At 44.5% G+C, this 20,378-nt stretch overlaps 1 protein-coding gene across 1 annotated transcript in view; it reads left to right on the top strand.

Annotated features, from left to right (window-relative positions):
• Positions 1 to 20,378, top strand: part of ABCA13 (ATP binding cassette subfamily A member 13) — a 413,377-nt gene that overhangs the window by 239,233 nt on the left and 153,766 nt on the right. The window contains exons 47-50 of the mRNA XM_081536362.1: positions 6,510 to 6,599; positions 10,860 to 10,929; positions 13,470 to 13,588; positions 15,171 to 15,258. Of these exons, the coding sequence (XP_081392488.1) occupies positions 6,510 to 6,599; positions 10,860 to 10,929; positions 13,470 to 13,588; positions 15,171 to 15,258 (367 nt within the window). The remainder of the gene's footprint in view (positions 1 to 6,509; positions 6,600 to 10,859; positions 10,930 to 13,469; positions 13,589 to 15,170; positions 15,259 to 20,378) is intronic.

Genomic DNA, 20,378 nt, shown 5'->3' with positions numbered 1-20,378 from the left:
GGCAAATAGATGGGGAAACAATGGGAACAGTGACAGACTTTATTTTTGTGGGCTCCAAAATCACTTGCAGATGGTGACTGCAGCCATGAAATTAAAAGAAGCTTGCTCCTTGGAAGTAAAGCTGTGACCAACCTAGAGAGCATATTAAAAAGCAGAGACAACTTTGCTAGCAAAGGTCCATCTAATCAAAGCTATGGTTTTTCTAGTAGTCAAGTATGGATGTGAGAATTGGACCATAAAGAAAGCTGAGCACTGAAGACTTGATGCTTTTGTACTGTGGTGTTGGAGAAGACTCTTGAGAGTCCCTTGGACTGCAAGGAGATCAAACCAGTCAATCCTAAAGGAAGTCAGCCCTAAATATTCACTGGAAGGACTGATGCTGAAGCTGAAGCTCTAATACTTTGGCCACCTGATGCAAAGACCTGACTCCTTGGAAAAGACTCTGATGCTGGGAGAGATTGAGGGCAGGAGCAGAAGGGGACAACAGAGGATGAGATGGTTGGATGGCATCACCGACTTGATGAACATGAGTTTGAGCAAGCTCTGTGAGTTGGTGATGGACAGGGAAACCTGGCATGCTTCAGTCCATGGGGTCGCAAAGGGTCGGACACAACTGAGCAACTGAACTGTTATATGCATTATAAGCTATAACTATTTAACCCTCTAAGTTATAAGCTATATAGCCCTGTAACTATGTTGAGCTTTTCAATTACAAAGTATGTTTTCTGAAGCAAGTAATATAAGATACAGGCTAGCCTAAATTTAAAGGTAAATCATACATGTTCCTACCAGCCCTACCTACTGCAAACCTGTTAGTGTGTCATATACCCCTTGTTACATGAAATATTTTTCTATCCAGGCATTTTTACTTTTGGGCTTCCCAGGTGGTGCTAGTGGTAAAGAACTTTCCTCCATTGCAAGAGACACAGGAGACACTGGTTTGATCCCTGGGTCTGGAAGATCCCCTGGAGGAGAAAATGACAACCCACTCTCCCATTCTTGCCTAGAGAATCCCATGGACAGAGGAGCCTGGCAGTCTACAGTCCTTAATGTTGCAGAGAGTCAGACAAGATTGAAGTTACTTAGCACACATGCATGCATTTTTATTTTTATAATGATGAGCTCACACTGTAACACTGTTCATCATTTGCCTTTCCACTTGATAATGCATTTGTGGATCTATTTTTGTACAGTGGTTCCAGTTCCTTGGACTTGCTGTAGAATGTTGCCTGGAGGGGCCATAATTTATGTCAATAGTCTCTATTTGGGGGCATGTATAGGTGTGTTTATTTATTTAGGTAAAATTTCCTACTATAGACAATGGTGTAGGAATACTTTGGATTTATGCAACTGTTCATTTTTTCCATTACCATACACTTCTGTCACCAGGTTTTCCAGGATAGCATCAATAATTTCAGGGAAGATATTACCAAATTATCCCTGGTGGCTCAATTGTAAAGAATCCACCTGCCGATGCAGGAAACATGGGTTCAATCCCTGGACTGGGAAGATCCTCTGAAGGAGGATATGGCAACCCACTCCAGTATTCTTGCCTGGAGAATTCCATGGAGAGAGGAGCCTGGTGGGCTACAATCCATGGGGTTGCAAGTAGGGACACAGCTTAGCTACTCAGCCACCATCACCACCACCACCACCCACCACCATCCTTACAAATGTGCACTAACTTACAATCCCATAAAACTTTTGTTTCTTTTATTCAACAAGTATTTATTATGCATCTGTGTGTGCATGCTCAGTCACTTCACTTGTGTCTAACTCTTTGTGACCCCATGGACTACAACCCAACAGACTCCTCTGTCCACGGAATTCTGCAGGCAAGAACACTGGAGTGGGTTGTCATGCCTCCCTGCAGGGGATCTTCCAAACCTAGGGATCGAACTTATGTCTCCTGCACTGCAGGCAGAAGCCCTATTATGCACCTGCTGTATGGCAGATACCATTCTTGGTGGTCACACACACGTAAATAGAACAGGCCAAAGTCCCCATGTTCGCGGGAGAGAGGAAGCTCATTTCTCCCAAGGGCTCTCTATTACTTTTGACTCTGTGACTTGCTACTGTGTTTCTGTTAGGCAGCTCTTAGGTTTCTCTTAAGACTGAACCTTCTCTGTCGCTTTGTGGTTGTTCTACATTTTACTTTGCATATTGAATAGATCAAGCATCACATACAATTAATCTCCACTCTCAGTGTTTTTCCCTCTCCTCTGCCCCATCTTAACCTTTTCTTCTCAAGCAGGTGAGCTTTTCTTTTCATGGGGCTCATGGCACTGAAATACTTCCAGTTGGTTGCCAATACCAATTCAGTTTCTCTGCTGTGTTATTAATTTGGTAATTATTTTTTTTTGTTTGTGAGCGTTTCTTCCAGCTCTCGGAGTATTAATCTTTCATAAAAGTAATTCACTCAAATTACTTTGAGTCTGAGAGTTAGAGATCTTTTAATATTTTCTTCCATTTCTAAGAGTAAGTGTTCTAAGTAAGAATATCTTTGTTCTCATTTCTCACGTTGCGTAAATGATGAAACAGAGGCGCCTACATGTTTGATGCTCATTTTCTCATCTTTACAGACGGGGGGGGACCCATCAGAGATTGCACATTTCCCTTCTTTTTGTCTTTAATTTCAGACTAAACATAAAAGAACAACTTTACAGGTTGTAACTTTTCGTTTTAGTAAAGCAGGAGTGTACCTAAATATGGGGGGAAAACTAAGATGCTGCCAGACAGCATTAATTTTGCTGGAAACTTTCCTTCCTCTCTGAATTCTTGTCTTTTACGTTTGCTGTGGGCGAGGGGAGAGCCTCTGCCCGCTCCAGTGGGCATAGCTGTGCTGCTTATGGCTCACCATCACCCTCATTGCCTGCTCTGGGTCCTGGATGCCCTAGTGCGGTGACCTTGTGTCCTGGTTTACTAGAGGTGAGGTCTGGCATCATGGTGCATAAGTTAATCATATCCTTTTACTCTCAGAAGTTTCCTCGAAACCATATGTCTTGGTTTCAGAAAGAAAGCCCTATGTAGGCATGTGACTCAGTCACTGTTACTTTATTTATTTAGTTTGGTTCAAGGTGTCTATTCATTCAGTGACTTTGTTTTTGTTGTAGTGAAATATCTATGACAGAAAATATAATCATGTTAACTGGTTCTAGCTCTATCAGTGTTTTTGTTGTAGTGAAATATCTATGACAGAAAATATAATCATGTTAACTGGTTCTAGCTGTATCAACCTTATATTCATTGAGTGTCTTTGCTGTTTGGGTTTCTCTGGCTGCTGGGGCCCTGGGGCCATGTTTGTTCTGAGATTCTTGGGCGGTGCAGAGGGGACCAAGCTGTGGCGGTTTCCTCCTCTGCTCCCTCCACGCTCCCTGGCTCAGGAGGAGGAAGGCATCTGCCCTCTCATTCAGCTTTTCCTCTTCTCTTTGGGGCCAAGAGACCAGGGAGGTTGAAGTCAGCAGGTCTCTGAGGGCCATCCTCTCGAGGACTGGCCCTTTCTCTTCCTTGCCCTGGGTGCTTTGCAGCTGTTCTTCAAATGCCACCCCTGTGGCACCTGGCCCTGAGACAGCTCTGCCTGGGGAAGCTCCCTCAGAGCCCAGGATCCCTGGAGCCGATGCCTGTCAGCTCCAGGGCTGGCGTGAGGCAGCGGGGCGCTGGTCAGCAAGCAGGGCGGGGAGAGGCACATGCAGCTCGCTTCCTCCCAGAAGCCCCACGTTTCTTGATTTGGTTTGATCTCCAAGAGATACACCTGGGGACTCTTGCTAACAACACGAAGACCTTTGGGATGATTTTTAGTAATATGCATTAGCTCAAACAAGCCCCTGGGCCAAGCTGCTGCATGTGAAGTTTTGAGATGTGCTGGCATGGAGAGGAAGCAGTGCCCATGTAGATGCCTCAGGAATCCCAATCTAGCACTATTTCAAATTCCTGGTGTCTGGTAAGGACAGGCTTCTCATGCTTCTAGAAGTGCTCCAAATACAGCCAAGAGTTTGACGATAACCAAAAAAAAGGAGTTAAAGAACAGGCCGCTGGCTTGATCCCTGGGTAGGAAAGATCCCCCGAAGAAGGGCATGGCAACCCACTCCAATATTCTTGCTTGGAGAATCCCATGGACAGAGGAGTCTGGTGGGTTACAGCCCATAGGGTCACAAAGAGTTGAACACAACTGAAGCAGCTTAGCATGCATGCATGCACAAAGAACAAGCATTTGAATTTTATGGCAACATGGATAATGTAAAGCTAGTTTTTTTTTTAAGTGACCTTTAGACCTAAGCAAAAAAAATGGTAAAAGTAAACCATAACTTTGAAACTTGCTTTTAATAATTATCCCAAGTAAACAACTTCGTGGATCAATATTTTTTTCAGAAAAAAAATTTCAAACTTTCATATTTGTTCGTGGATTAATGGGTCAAAAGAGAGCAATTCAGAGTACTTCCACAGATGCCACAAATAATGTTTTCATTTTACGAGCCACATTTCCTTGGAAAATATGTCCCTTTCCCTCTAAAAGTGTTTTCTCATTTGTCAGAAACTTGAAGACTATTTATACAGAGGTCACACTGCTTACTTATGAGATGTAGCTTTGCCGTAAATTTCAGTATCTTTCATCACTGCAGATTTCTGGCCACAGCTGTAGGGAATCAGATTAGGCCAGTTGTAAACCACCTGGATATTTTAAACTCATGGTTATATTTCATGCAGTGGGGAAGGTGGCGTTTTCCTGTAAATAATTCATTTTGGTTTTGGATTCTGTAGCAGTATTTGCATTCCAGCTTAGGACTGAAAGTAAAGTTATCCTCAGCAGAAATACACAACTTATTTGGTGTAATGAGTTGCTATTTCTTTTCCATTAAAACTGGTCCTTTCTGAAAGGTAAGAGGTCCAGGAAGATCCAGTTGAGAGAAGTAAGATAACTGGGTGGAGATGAAGGATTATGTCTATGATTTCAGCATATCAGCAAGATCACAATTTGTTCACAGATGACTCAGATATAAAGAATCTGCCTGTAAGGCCGGAGACCTGGGTTCAATCCCTGGGCTGGGAAGATCCCCTGGAGGAGGAAATGGCAACCCACTCCAGTATTCTTGCCTGGAGAATCCCATGGACAGAGGATCCTGGTGGGCTCCATGGGGTCGCGAGGAGTTGGACACAACTGAATGACTTAGCATACATGTGCATAGTTGTGATTAATCGTAATAAGACCCACTCCTAATCAGCCTAATTTAGACGGGTTTAAAATAGTGTTTCCTCTGCATTTTCTCAAGTCAAGATGTTTTGTGAAACTGATATATAAAATTTCCTGTAAAGTTTGTTTCCACATCTCCCCCAAACTAGAAGAATAGTGTGTCTTATCTTTGATGGTGTCTTTAATAAGGAGATTCCATCTTGGAGGGCTTGGTTTCCATGGATGCTGCTTGAACTATTAATTAACTTCTGAGATTCATGCCAGTAAAATAGAGATAATTCACTGTGTACTTAAAGCATACCTAGGGCTTCTTATCATGATCAAGAAAATATTCAGTGTAGTTTACGTATTCGTGTCCAACTTTTTGTGACCCTATGAACTGTGGCCTGCCAAGCTCCTGTCCATGGGATTCTCCAGGCAAGAATACTGGAATGGGCTGCCATTTCCTCCTCCAGTGGATCTTCCCGACCCAGGGATCGAACCGACGTCTCCTGTGACTCCTGCATTGACAAACAGATTCTTTACCACTAGCGCCACCCGGAAAGCCTGTATAGAAACACTCAATCATGTCCGACTCTCTGCAACCCCATGGCTATATAGTACAGTCCATGGAATTCTCTAGGCCAGAATACTGGAATGGGGAGCCTTTCCCTTCTCCAGGGGATCTTCCCAACCCAGGGATCGAACCCAGGCCTCCCGCATTGCAGGCAGATTCTTTACAGCTGAGCCACAAGGGAAGCCCAAGAATACTCGAGTGGGTAGACTCTCCCTTCTCCAGGGGATCTTCCCAACCCAGGAATTGAACCGGGGTCTCCTGCATTGCAGGTGGATTCTTTACCAGCTGAGCTATGAGGGAAGCCTGTAGAGAAACACACAGAAGACCAAATATAGAAGTTTTGTTGCTGGGCTATGTAGTAGAGCAAATATTCATAGCAAACCAGAGCTCTGGCATTAAGAGAATAGTTTTACAGACTTTAATATGTTAATATAATGTAATATTATGCAAGCTTTAGAGTTAATTTTTTAAAAACATACAAAAATGCTAGAGTTAGTAATAGTTTAAGTGAAAAGATGAGAAAAATGATGCACTCGAATGCAAATATATAAAATGGGTTTATCTGTGGTGGCGAAACCGTGCTTTTACGATGCCTCTTCATCCTGGTTGACTTCATCATAAACAAGGTGAGCGACGAGCTCTGTCTGCACCGCTGGAACATGTGCCTGCCCTAGTGGGCCTGAGGCTCGCTCCAAGGCAGAATGTCCTGAGAACTCCTGGCCGAGCACTGACCTTCCCCCTTGTCCTTTGTCTCACTATGAGCAGCAGTGAGAACGATGGCCTGGAGCTCGCCCGTGTGCTTTTGCGGAAGTTTGGGGATCAGGATCCGCCCTGTGCTGACTTATACCCAGACCTGTAAGTACCTGGCATCCTTTGCAGAAGTGCAGGCTCAAGCTGGCGACCCATAGGCTGGCAGGATCTCCTGTCACCTGTTCTCACTACAGGAAGAACAGTAGCCAGGTGAGAGGGCTAGGACTGAGCATGCCTGATGCTGTCTTTGATAAAATGACCTAATAGAAGCTCCATCATTCTCCCTTCCCTTCCTTGGTAAATACAGGCTTTATATCATTGCAAAAATCAATTAGTAAAATCAATAATGAATAGCATTCAGTTAACTTAGTAAAATTTCCAAAGAATAAAACTGTAAAGAATAAAGTAACAATTAAGTATGAAATAGTTATTATTAATATTTCTTATTTACTTTTTAGGGTAAATTTGTACCTATGAAAAGATTAATTGTGTTTATTTTTTTAACTAAAGAGAGTTAAAAAGTCAATAACATCAATGTGGGGGTGAATTACTTTGAAAACTTTTTTTCTAAGATTTGAAAATGATATTAATAATGTAGGGATGAGACCTTGATAAAGCATGCCTTTCTTCATAAACAGTCTTTTCTCTCACTTTGTGCGACTGTTATTTATTGAGGATCTACTCTAAATATCGTGCTGTTGTAGGAACCAGGATTGATGGAGGACTTAGGAATTTACAAATAGGGAAAGTGATAAAAACCATAATGATGTATTAAGTACTAAAGTGTATGTTTTTCAGTAATAAATACTAAAATCCAGACAGTAATGCCATATTGGTATGTTTTCCTAATTTGTGATGACACGTTTTGTGCATTATTGATGTTGGTAATGAACATGAGACTGAATAACTGTTAGTGGTCTCAGTGAGGAAGAATTAATAGAAAATTAATTACATTGTTTCACTTTAGTCTTCTCTTGAAAAGGAAGTAATTAATTTAACTAAATAAAAGCTTCCATGGTGATGCTTGTATTTCCCTTCCCTCTAGAGAAACATGCAGGATGTAAAAACTGTCTACCTTTGAGAAACTGAAATATAATCTGGGGCCCTGCAAGGTTTAGTCCGGGCCCAACCTGGCAACAAAGAAAAAAGAACAGTTGGCAGAAAAGAAAAAGATATTTATCTGGCCTTTCAAGAGGGGGGAAAAGGTAGAATCAATGCTAAGACAGGAGAACATATTCCAAATTCTATTCAGACATCAGTTTTATCCTCACGTACTGTTGCCGGGGAGTCAGTGGCCCCCAGACCCTCCTACCTCACCCCTACCCCCGAGCTCTGCCCCTGCCCCACAGCCTGCAGATCCTCACTGTTCCCTCCTCAGCCTTTCCTCTGACTTCCTGGGTGTGTTTCTGTGAAAGCCACGTGGTCCCTTAACTCCTTCCTAATTGGTAACCATTTCTATGCTTTTCCTTGGTCAGCATGACCAAAAGCTGGAAGAGGGCGCCTTGTACAAGGAGGCGCTTTGCATACTTACATCTGTAATAATTTTTGTCCATGTCTCACAATTAAGTCTTATTTACTGAAGTCCCAGGTTGAAACAAAAGGTTTTATTTAAAACAAATAATTTTCCTTCTATAAGTATAAAACACTGTTGAATTCAGTGTCTACATTTTCCATCGTGGGCTGACTTTAGCCATCATTTGATTATGAATTAGCAGACACATTTTAAGACAGTAGTTGAGATTCTGTGTATTGACTGTTTTTCTGCTCAGACTCGGAGCTTCTGCTGAGGGAGCGTATTGAATCCCCAACTTTACCTCTTCTCAGGCAGAAAAGTGAAGAAAGTGATAGTCATTCAATCATGTCCGACTCTTTGTGACCCCATGGACTGTAGCTCACCAGGCTTCTCTGTCCATGGAATTCTCCACGCAGGAATATTGGAGAGTGTTACCATTCCCTTCTCCAGGGGATCTTCCCGACTCAAGGATTGAACCCAGGTCTCCCGAATTACAAGCAGATTCTTTACTATCTGAACCACCAAGGCAGAAGGCAGTAAAAGTCCCCAGAAAGAACTATTGTGGTATAAATGTTGAATGAACTGTCCATTTTCCTGTTGTTAAGTAGATTGATGCCTAATTTAAATTTTAGAAGCAGATGGGTAGATTTCAACACTGAGGTTACTGTCACAAGGCTCGTGTCTGGTGACACTCCAGCCATGGTGTCCCTACTATAGCTCAAGTAAAACACTTTCCCCACTGGTTCTAGATAGAGTTCTGTATAGAACAGAAGGACAGTGAGCAAATCTTCTGTTTCTGTTGCACGTTCAGACCCAGGTGGGAAGATGGATCAGGTTGGTTTCCGTGGTTAGATGGCAGCAGGAACAGCCATCTTCAAGATCCCACACTCCCAGGCCCACAGGGCCAGGTCCTCACTCTTGGCATTGCTGTGACAGCTTCCAGGCTGCAAAGGATATGGGGCAATGGAGGTTGAGGTCAGGAATCTAAAGCACACCCAGAATGCACATATCGAACACCCAGGAAAAGTGGCGGAGACCCAGATTCTGGGTGGGGCCACAAGAACCCACATCCCAGCTCTGCTGAAGACGCTCTTGAGTGATGTGGGCATGACTCACCTCCCTCTGCTCTTTAGCATCACTGTGCTTCCACGTCTCGCAGGAGAGCAAGTGTCACCTCAGACCACAGGGTGCCCCTGTGCTGAGACTTTTGTTCCTTCAGGCAGGTTTGTGTCAGAACCTTCCCTCTTGAGAGTAGGCCCTGAGACCCTCTCCCTGGCACTGAGATGCCAAGTGCACATCTGAGTGTTGAAAACTGCAGGCAGGCAGGCCTGTGTCAAGGGGACCCATTCAGTCCAGCCTCGCCAGACCCGACAGACGGAGGGACCATGTCAGACACCCCCTTGGGATGACATCACTGCTCATGTATCCTGTGAAGCCTGGCTGGTGCTCCACACACAGCCCTGGGGTCCTGACGTTGGAGGGATGCGAGCAAGTCTGATCCCACATCTCCCATCTCCTGCGCCCTCTGCGAGCACAGCTTCCCAGGACTTCCTGGAGGCTGGGAGGCTCCCACATCTAGAACCTGTTAAATGCTGTTGCTGGTCCTGGTGCAGCTCCAAGGTGCATCTCTTTACTCTCTAAACGGAAAGCTAAGAGAAAAACCAGTGGAGGATTTGGAAGAGACAAAGAGGACATTTTGAAGAAATGCATTGTGTTGTAAATACTTGCTAACAGTCATTGAAGACCAGCAGTGGAAGCAAGGAAGGCTTCAAGCTTTAGAAGTGTAAACGGAGTCATTTTTTCCCAATAATTAGCGGATACAGCAAGCAGCCTGATTAAGCACATCACTCCCTTGGATGCTGTCTCCCTGATCAGTTTCAAGCTCAGAACAGGAGCCTCCATAGGCTGGTTGACCGAGAAAGTCACACCGGGGAAGCCTTGAAATGATTTTGGATATTTCAGAAATTTACATGGAAATTGTATTTTGCTGACCTGGTTAATAGAAATGGCAGGTTTCCTTTTATTGGACTGGACGTGTTTCACCTTGATGTTCTTACACTAGAGCCACACCACCTGGAGCAAAGAGCGAGGGCTTGGAGCACACGAGACTATCTTCCAAAGGGTGATGTCGGGTCAGCCCCTGACCTCTGAGAACCCCAGTCCTTCCCAGAAGTGATGTTGCAGATGTTTGTGGTGAAAACATCTAGCCAGGTGCCTGTAGTTCAGTAAAGGTTAATTTCCTCCTTTCTCTCCCAATTTGTGAGTAAATAACAATTATTAGTACTAAAGCAGATTTCGATTTGTAAACATTACTGAAAAAAAAATCAAAACAAGAAGACTAACAAGGAGAACAGTTATAGGGAGCTTTGGAATACAGAGGTTCTGAAGCTCTGCAGTAAGTTGGTTTCATAGCAGTTTCTGTGGTACCACCGTTCTTCATAACAGAAATTTAATACTAGTTGCTTTTCTTTAAACGATGATTGATTATGATGTCACATGATGAAAAGCAGTTAGCAACTTCCTGTGTTTAGGAATTGCTACACTGGTGCTGAGGGTACCTGCTTGGCCACCAGGAGCCCTGGGGTTCATGACAGCCCCCCGGGAGCCTCAATGGTACATTCAGTGCACAGAGTGAGAGCATCATTTAATATAATGGAAATAATGTGATTATGATAAAACATTGTCATCAGATTAACAGCTCAAGCTGTGAAAACAAATGTGAGCACTCTGCCTTCTGCATCATGGGGAGGGGATGCTCTCGTGAGCTGTGCTCGGGTCTGGGGGACGCTGTCATGGAGACGCAGCAGCTCTGTGATCTGAGTATTATCCCACCTTCTCCTTTGTTTTGTCAGGGAGAATTCTTCCTGCTGGCACACCGACCCCTCCTCTCACTGGGGTGTCCAAGAGTCCTGTGGCTGCCTGGTAGGTTTCCTCAGTGTTTTTGATTTTTTTAAAGCCTAAACCTCAAGGAACAGAAGTGATTTCACCTATTCTCTCAACTCATCCAACCCTCCCCTTCCTCTGCCTCCTCTTCCATATGTCCATTCTCTTCATCTGCATCTCTATTCTTGCCCCAGAAGGTAAGTGCATCTGGACCATTTCTCTAGATTCCATATATATGCATTAATATATGATATTTGCTTTTCTCTCTCTGACCAACTTCACTCTGTATGACAGACTCTAGGTCCATCCACATCTCTGCAAAAGTCCAATTCTGTTCCTTTTTATGGCTAACACTATTGTGTATATATATACATATGTGTATATATATATATATATATACACACACACCACAATATCTTCTTTCTCCATTGATCTGTTGATGGACACTTAGATTGCTTCCGTTGGTGCTCTGTGATGACCTAGATGGGTGGGATGAGGGGAATGGTGGGAGGGAGGTCCAAGAGAATGGGAATACACATATAGCTGATTCCCTTCCTTGTTCAGCAGAAACTAACACAATATTGTAAAGGATTGTAAGTGACTCTTAGGTTTCCTTGACTGGGTGCTTCTTGGAAAGGTGTCATGACGTGGTTTCCAGGGTGACCCTCCCATTCATTTTCCATTGGTCACAATCAGCGACAGTCCAACAATGGAGCTAGAATTGCGCTTCAGGGGGAAAATTTCCCAGAATTTCAAGGCAGGGTGACCTCAGGTTTCTTGTATTTTTATTTGAGTTTTGAAAGCTGGATGTTAAAAACTAAGATATCATGTGGCTCTTCTAACTATGGTTGAGCAATACAATGGCACACGGAAGTAGGTTACCCCTGTTACAGTGAGAGGCACACTGTCCAGCCTGTTGAGGAGAATGGAGTGAAACTTATGTGGAAAACTGATTGGAACTCATCTCAACAGAAATCTCAAGAGGCAGTTAGTAAAAGGCACAGGTCTGTTGGCTGAAATCAACAAACAGATACGGCTATCCTAATTTACAGGAAAAAAATAAGACAAACAAAAATCTTAATTTAAATTGAGTTTTAAGAAAATGACCATGTGAACATGTTTATAAATCTTTTCTGTTTAGTGGTCCACAGGGTGTGTGTTAGTTGCCGAGTCAGTTCTGATTCTTTTTGACCTCATAGACCATAGCCTCTGTCCATGGAATTCTTCAGGCAAGAATACTGGAGTGGGTTGCCAGTCCCTTCTTCAGGGGATCTTCCCAACCCATGGATTGAACCCATGTCTCCTGCATTGCAGGCAGATTCTTTACCATTTGAGCCACCAGGGAAGCCCTCCTAATAGTATAGTGACTTTAGAAAGGCTTCCTTTCGATGGACCTGGTCTCCTTCTCTTAGACCAAATGTCTGGACTCAGGTTAGACAGTTACACTCAGGTGTGGACGTCCAGGTCTGGCCCACCAGAGACCACTGATGGATGCCGTATGTTACCCTTTTGACCTTGGCCATTGATGATTCTATTTGCTGCTCCTTTGTGGTGACCAGCTGTTCTGCTCAAGTTCTTTATGGACCCAATGATTTGTTTCTTCCCCATCTTGTTTATTCCATTAACTCAAGAACCCTGTAAGTTTTCACTCCATGCTCTGATTCTTTGGCCTTGATTCACTCATTCTGTTAGACTGGTACTTTTTATTACAAGCTCCCTGAAATTTATTAGAATTAGATTGGGTGTCAGTATCAGAGGAATGAATGAATGAGTACCAGGATGGCTGATGTTGAATTCGCTCCAACTCACATGAACTGTGAGATCTCAGAAATATGTGTGCAAGAAGAAAAGCATTTCCTGTGAAAAAGCTCCATAGCCAAGGGAGCTTCAGAAATGTCAGAGAAAGCCCCATGTAACAGGTTTCTTTGCCATAGCTCCTGCAAGATGCTCAAATCACAAGGAGTGGGAAAGAGGCAGCTTTTAATTTATCTGACTGAAGAATCCTTGTTTTTTTTGGTGTGTGTGTGTGGCACCTAGGTGCCTTGGCAGAATCTTCTGGAAATGCTAGTCCACCGGTTAGGAGTCAGAGGCCCTCAGGAGAGAGGGAGTCAGGCGGTCCCTTCCGGGCAAATATTTCCAGGTTCCAAGCCTCTGAGTGGCTGCAGAAGAGGAGTTTGGTTTCTGTTTCAGTCATTTAGGGAAGAAACACATTCTTTTGAATTTTCTTGCTTATTGTCTTCTGACTCTCTTGTTGGTTCATCAAATGCAAGACGACCCCAGTGAAAACGTATTTTCCCTTTTGAGTTCTTACACATCTGCCCAACTTATATACAGGAAAGCATTGGAAGTCCCCCATTCTAACTAATGGCAAAGGTTGCAGCAGAATTCTGGTATAATTCTCAAATGTAGGTGACTCTTAAGAGAGGCATGAGGGATCAGAACATATAAAAGGCCATCGATGAATCACTGAAGAAGTGAGAGCTGGGAAGAGTCACATTTGCTGTACCTAAGTACTATCAGGAAACCTGCATGTGGGTTGTGAATAAGCTTCTACTTCCCGTCTTTGGAAATGATTGCAGAAGTGCCCCAATTCGAGCACCAGGGCTCCCTACCTGACCAACCGCTTGGGCCACCAGCTTCTCAACCTCTCTGGCCTCCCCCTGGAGGAGTATTTGCTGTTGCCGACGGAAAAACCGAGGTAGGTTTGAAACCTCTGCTGTATCTTTCCTGTTCTGAGAGTTACTTAGGAAATCTGATCGTTTCAAATGCTGATGTTCTTCAAAGCTCAGAAGTCTCCTGCTAACCTTGATACTCATAAAAATTCCGAAGCAGTGCTGCAGAACTTAATCAGATTCCTCCTGCTGACTTTCACTCTGGCCCTGGGGGAGTGGGGGAGTCTTGTTCATGGAGTGTCACCAGGGGGAGCCAGAAGCAGCTTGACTGCTTTAGAGGATAAGCCCCGAGACGTTCACTGCATAATGAGGGAAGCTCTCCATGGTATCCTAAAGTCCCTCTTAAGAGATTTTGAGGAAAGCTTTTGTTCTGTGCTGCATTTCCTTGAACCTAAGAGGGGAAGTCTAGATGAGAGGATAGGGGTGAGCTTCTCATTGCTTTAAATTACAATCATACTCACTATTCCATCAAATTTCCTGAGACCCCCCCAACACAAAAACATCATTACATGGTGTGTTTGCGATGCCTAGAACATCCTCTCACCTCACCCCACCCCCAGGTCCTTTTTCCTTCTGATGCTTCCTGGACCATCTCTGGCCCTTTGCTGCCCTCCCTTTGTGGCTTTAAACACATCCAGGAAGCTCTGATTTTTGAAGGTGGGAGCTTGTGTGCCCAGGACTTAGAATAGTATCTGGTATACAAATGGCGCTCAATCAGTGAATGATTGAGTCTCTGAAATGAATGATTGAGTTAAGTTGAGCCGAGTGGGAATGTATCCTTATTCTTTTGCCCCAAATTTCTGCTCAAAATCTGGGCACAACAGTGGAAATTTGCTGTTTTAATCTCCTTTTATCCAGAGACTAGGAAACAAAGTTTAGTATGTGTTTTTATTTCTAATGTCCAATAGTTTTAGAAGCTTCATAAGTGCTAGATATACTATATAACCCAAGGGATATGGAGAAAAAATTCACCCCACATCCCAGGAGAAACTCACACAGCTGTATAAGAGATGAACTGGCAAAAAAGACAGGTGAGGCCCAGCATTGCAATCAACACAAGAAATGGAAATGTAAGGTATTGTGTGAACCCCAAAGAGAAGGAGATTCACCCCAATCGAAGTAGCCAGGGATGCCTTCTCCTGAAGGACACAGTGTGTGAACAGGATGAAAGAAGCAAGAAGAAGAAAACAATTCAGAACAATTGAGGACAAGAGCAGGACAGACTAAAGGATATTGAAAGTTGGTTTTTAGGAGAAACGACCGTTAATTAAAATACCAGCAGGGCAGGTGAGCACAGCAAAGTCCTGCACGGGGCGTGTGTTTCCTAACACAGTAGTGAGTTCTGAGAGGCTCGTATTCTAACGTGGATGAGGAGTGGGTGGCTTCATCCATCCCTGCTAAATAAGCAGCACCCTCCTCAGATACCTACCTGGGGCCAGGCTGCATTCTGCAGCAGGCTGACCCCGGGGGGCTGCGACCCAGAGCTTGGAAGTTCAGCAGCCACTGTTTTATGGCCTCTATGACCAGTGTGGTGGATGGGGGATGCCCTCTGTTAGGAGGGCCTGGTACTGCCTGGTTGAAGCTCTAACCTCTTGTTTACTTCACCAGACTCGGAGGATGGTCTTTTGGAGTGCAAATACCCAATCAAGTTCAAGACACAAATTCAAATATATCAAAACCCCCAAATCTGGCCAAGGTACAGTCTTTCCTTTTTTTTCTCTTTCTTCTTGTTTTAGAAAGCATTCAGGGAAACTTGCTTTGTAAATATCTTTGTGGGTACAGGCAAAATCGAACCAAATACCAGTGTTTGTTACCCTGAAATACAGCCAGTTGTACGTGAACATTCTCTTGAAAGAGAAAATGAATCGTTTCCTTTAGGCTATCTAGAAATATATGAAATAGGTCACTGTTTTTTGTTAAGATGGGAATTCACTTGATAGATCTAAAGCAAATAAGGAAAGTAATCTGCTTTTAAAGACACTTTTCATCAGGGTGGGGCTTTCCAGGTGGCACAAGTGGTAAAGAATCTCCCTGTCAGTGCAGGAGACATAGAGATGCAGTTTCTCTCCCTGGGTTGGTAAGATCCCCTGGAAGAGGGCACGGCAACCCACTCCAGTATTCTTGCCTGGAGAATCCCACTGACAGAGGAGCCTGGTGGGCTACAATCCATAGGGTTGCAAAAAGTCGGACTTAGCCACAGCAGCAGCAGCATCAGGATGACAGTGATCTTGATACGTGCATTTATTGACCAAAAAGTTCATTCGGGTTTTTCCTGTAACATTTTGAACCAACTTTTGGGTCAACCCAATAAATTCCTTTTCTTCCTGATGACTAGATGGACCCAGAGTGGTGAGCAGGCAGGACCCTTCCCAGGGGTTGGATTTTTAAGCCCTCCAGGTCTGGCCCTATGAATGAGGAAAATCCCTTTGGCATTACTGAGAGTGGCCAGGAAAGACTCCCTTACCCACCAAGGAACTCAGAGGCAGGGAATCAGGATAGGTTTCCCTAGGGAAAGAGGTTGGTACAACCTTAAGATGGGAAAGATTTGAAGCTCAGAGTCTTGGCAATTGGGGAAATAGTCTGGTTTTGGTTCCGATTTTGAGAGAAATTGGGAAAGAGTAGGTCATGGGAGTGGTGTGTATGTGTGTTAGTTGCTCAGTGGTGTCCGACTCTTTGCGACCCCATGGACTCTAGTTCTCCAGGCTCCTCTGTCCATGGGATTGTCCAGGCAAGAGTACTGGAGCAGGTTACCTACTCCAGGGGATTTTCCTGTCCCAGGGATCAAACCCATGTCTCTTGAGTCTCCTGCATTGGCAGGCAGGTTCTTACCACTGAGCCACCTGGGAGTGGTATCTGCTTGTAAACCTGTCATATCACTGATGAAATGTCTCTGCCTTGTCGTGGGGCCTTTCGTGATTCATGGTGACATGGAAAAGCTTTTCAGGATCCAGGCTGGTGCCTGTTGAAGGATTATTCAGTGAAATAAAGGTGCTTTACAGGTTTTCAACAATGTAATCCCTGGTGAAAATGTTAACATTCATACTTCGCAATGTAATCACAGAGAAAAGTTTTAACAGTCGTATTTCACAATGTAATCCCTGATGAAAAGTTCCAGTCCCTGTGTAGACTGTTCAGACATCCCTCATTTCAACTGAGGTTTGTTCAAATCTCTCTCATGCTGCAGGCCACACACAGGGAAAAATTTATAGATTAAGATGAAAAGATCAAGATTCATAGCTTGATAGAAAAATAATCTAAAATACCTTTGCTGGCTTTTTGAACACATGATGTGACTGTTATTAAAATAAACCCAGTTTGTAGGAGGAATCTGCTCATTTCCTCTGAGAAGATTTTAAGTTTCTAATCTGTGTGAATACCAAGCCTCCTGTTGACAGTGGAGCATCCTGTCTGTGCTTCTAGGGTCTGGGGCAGGGCAGCCAAGGCTCTCCTGTATCTCTGCTCCAGTGATGAGGGCTCAGCATCCTGTCTCCCTGACACTTGCTCTTTTTCCTCTTTGTTTGTCTTCTGTATTGACGTGTTTGAGCAGTGACTTCTGCAGCTTTTGATGTTGTTTGACATGGACTTTGCCATACTCAGGTGTGCAAGTAAATTGTATCCAACCCTTTGGGGTGAGAGCCTTTTTTCAGGAAGCTCAATGATTGTGAGTCTGCATTGGACTCTAAAGGGCATCTGTTGTCTCAAATTCCTATAGCACTGTTGGTGGTTGATGTTGTGTCAAATTAACCTTTCGGCAATTAACCACCAGCCTTTTACTTTGGTCTTTGGGGTACATTCATAAGACATAGAGTTTACGGTTTTTGCAGTCTTTTTGAGGAGAAAATGGGAAATTTGCATATTAATAGGTTTAATACTTAAAATTCATCATATTTTAGAATATCTCTCATGGAACCTTTATGAATGATTTCATTCACATCTTGAGTGTTCAGCTGGCTTAGTTAAACACCCTCTAGAATGTATTTTGTTGTTGTTTAGTTGCTAAGTTTTGTCCAACTCTTTGCCACCCCATGGACTGTAGCCCTTCAGGCTCCCCCTGTCCATGGGATTTCCTGGGCAAGAATACTGGAGTGTGTTGACATTTCCTTCTCCACGGGATCTTCCAATCCAGCAATAAAACCCGCGTCTCCTGCACTGGCAGGCGGATTCTTTACCTCTTAGCCACCAGGGAAACCCTCTAGAATGTATACACTTCAGTTAAAAATGCTAAACACACTCCCCTCTTGGTGTTTGGTGTTCATTCTGTTCTGTTCTCATGTAGACTTTTATGCATTTGAATATCCACCCAGAGATTTTTTTTTTTCTTACAGTAACTTAGTTGCCTTTCTGAGGAACTGTTACTGGGGATCCTGACATGAAAGGTCTGTTTTGAGGTGTCATGATATGTTCCTAAAAGGAGGTTAACTTCCTCCTTCAGCTATTGGATTTATTGATCCTGACTTAGAGACCAGCAGGGAAGGAAGTCCCACAACTTATTTAAGATCATCATGAAGCATCTATTGCTTTAAAGAATTTATAAAATTTCTCCCAAGCAAAAGCCAATTTGTAGTACAACTGAAATGACATTCACATTGCTCCTTGGACCTCTGTGTGTTGTCATCTGACCCCACAATGAGGCCAGGGTCGTCAGGACCATCAGCAGCTGGCCTTCGGGGAGCTGGGCGGGCCTCTGGGGGGCTGTGCCCTGCACAGAATGCCCAGTCTCCCTCCGGTGGGGAGGCTCCCTGACCAGATCCCACCTGGCTCCCTGGCATTGTCCCCATGGCCATGTTCCCAGTGCTCAGACTCTTCTTTGCCGGGTGCTTCTCCCATCGTTTCTGATGGCCACAAGTGGGGATTTGGAAACAGGCTAACGGAGCAGCTCCTCACTGGCCTCCTGCCTGCAGAGAGCAGGGCTGGAGCCCTCAGGATCCAGCATGGCAGCATCCTCTGCCCTCTGACTTGGCCCCGTTGACGAACCCTGGCGTCTCATCATCTCACTGAGGTCCTCAGGCTGCATTGTGGCTCCTATTAGGACAGGTTGCACCCTCTATGATTAACGAACATTTTGGGACGTCAGGGTCCTCCGGGTTATACCCCTTAGGTCCCTGGAAGCCCCTGTGTCCCCTGAGAGGGTCCCTGGGCACCACCTCTCCCTCAGCAAGCATCATGAAGTTTCATGGCCACACCTGTAACTTGATCTTGACCATGAGGCATCCCTCTTGACCTTTGGCCTGCAGACTGTGTCCCTGAGTGGAGAGGTTTGTCAGCTGCTGCCCTCAACTGGGATGAAGGTGGAGACCCAGTCCTGGTGGGTGCCTGGGGCACCGCGGTGACAGCAGAGGCACAGGGGCTGAGCCCAGGTCAGAGCCCCACAGCCAAGGGTAGAGGAGAAATGGAGCATAAAGTCGGCCCAACACAGAAGCTGAAGCCGAGGGGGAGGAGTGGGCGAGACTCCCAGGCTCTGGGGTACCCCGCCCCCACCGTAGCTACTCTACTTTGGTTTCTGTGTTTTTGTACAGTGTTTTGTTTTTTTTTTAAATACAGTTCCCTGTGCTATACAGTAAATCCTTGTTGCTATTTTATTTTAATCAATCAATTAATTTTTAAAGATGAAAAATTTTTTGCCAAACCATGAGGCATGTGGGATCCTAGTTTCACAACCAAGGATGGAACCCAAGGCCCCACACTGGAAGTGTGGTGTCTTGGCCACTGGACCACTATGGAATTTCCGTGTATAGTGTCATTTTTAAGCTGAAGAAAATGTCACCCTGCTTTTAAAGCAAAATTTCAAACAAACTAATTTGAAGGCCCCATATCTAGGGCAGAGAGCACACTTGGCTTTCATATTTTTTCTTCCAGTTAAGCAGTTAATGGAGCCAAGACTGGTGGTGAGGGGAGCAGGCCATGGACTGTGGTTCCCATCCACAGCAGAGGTTTTCTACTGTATGTCCTTTAACTTTAGCAGTCTTGCATTTTATTGTATCCAGAAGTATAGCTAGTCCCTGTATGTTAGCACATCTGCAGGTGTGTGTTTGAGGGTAGGGGTGGTGAGAGGTGGACTGGGGGGGTCCTGCAGGGACAGGGGTCACTGTGTTGGGTACAGAAGGGGGCGGATACCCTCTGATAAGTGATCTCATTGCAGGGCTGGGCGGGCTGCCCTGTGAAGGGAACCCATGCTTTCCCCTACTTTTCAGAATCCTGTGTCTGAATTCCACCCATTTGTGAGTCTGTGGATTTTTCTGTTATCAGTCTCAGATCCACTTGAGCACAGCTGAGGGCATCAACAGGCTGTCCTGGGTTTGTGGATAGTCAGTCTTGAGCAGAATTTCTTCCTCCTTGGACTTAGAAAGAGTGACTGCTAAGGGTTTCCCTGAACCTAAGAAACTATTTGAAGATGGGGGTGTATAATGGCTGCTGCTGTGAAAGAGGGCAGGGTTCTGCCTCCTTAATCACCCAGTGAGGTGGGCTTCCTAAGAAAGAGTTGGCCCACCGTCCTGCAGAGATAGGCATTTTCATGAGCTGTCACTGGATATTTAGTTCCCCCATGAACTCAGGACACTGTTGGAGACAACTAGTCACCCTGTGATGGGGTTGGGGAGGGGAATGGGTTGGAAGCCCAGGGACCTGAGATTTGGCCCTAACTTTGCACAAACTGTGAGAACCTGCACAGCTTCCTCTGAGTAGGAACCAGTGAGGGAGCAGCTATAATTCCACAAAGAAGATTGTCACAAAAGACAGTGTCATCTAGAGAAATGAACTTGAATTAAGGTCAAAATTTGCTGGTTGATTCATTATCTCTTAAAGACACTCACCAGCATT

The sequence above is a fragment of the Giraffa tippelskirchi genome, chromosome 10 (genome assembly GCF_054371585.1).
Source record: "Giraffa tippelskirchi isolate mGirTip1 chromosome 10, T2T-mGirTip1v1.2.pri, whole genome shotgun sequence".
Classification (NCBI taxonomy): domain Eukaryota; kingdom Metazoa; phylum Chordata; class Mammalia; order Artiodactyla; family Giraffidae; genus Giraffa; species Giraffa tippelskirchi.
This window is presented reverse-complemented; position numbering and strand designations above follow the sequence as displayed.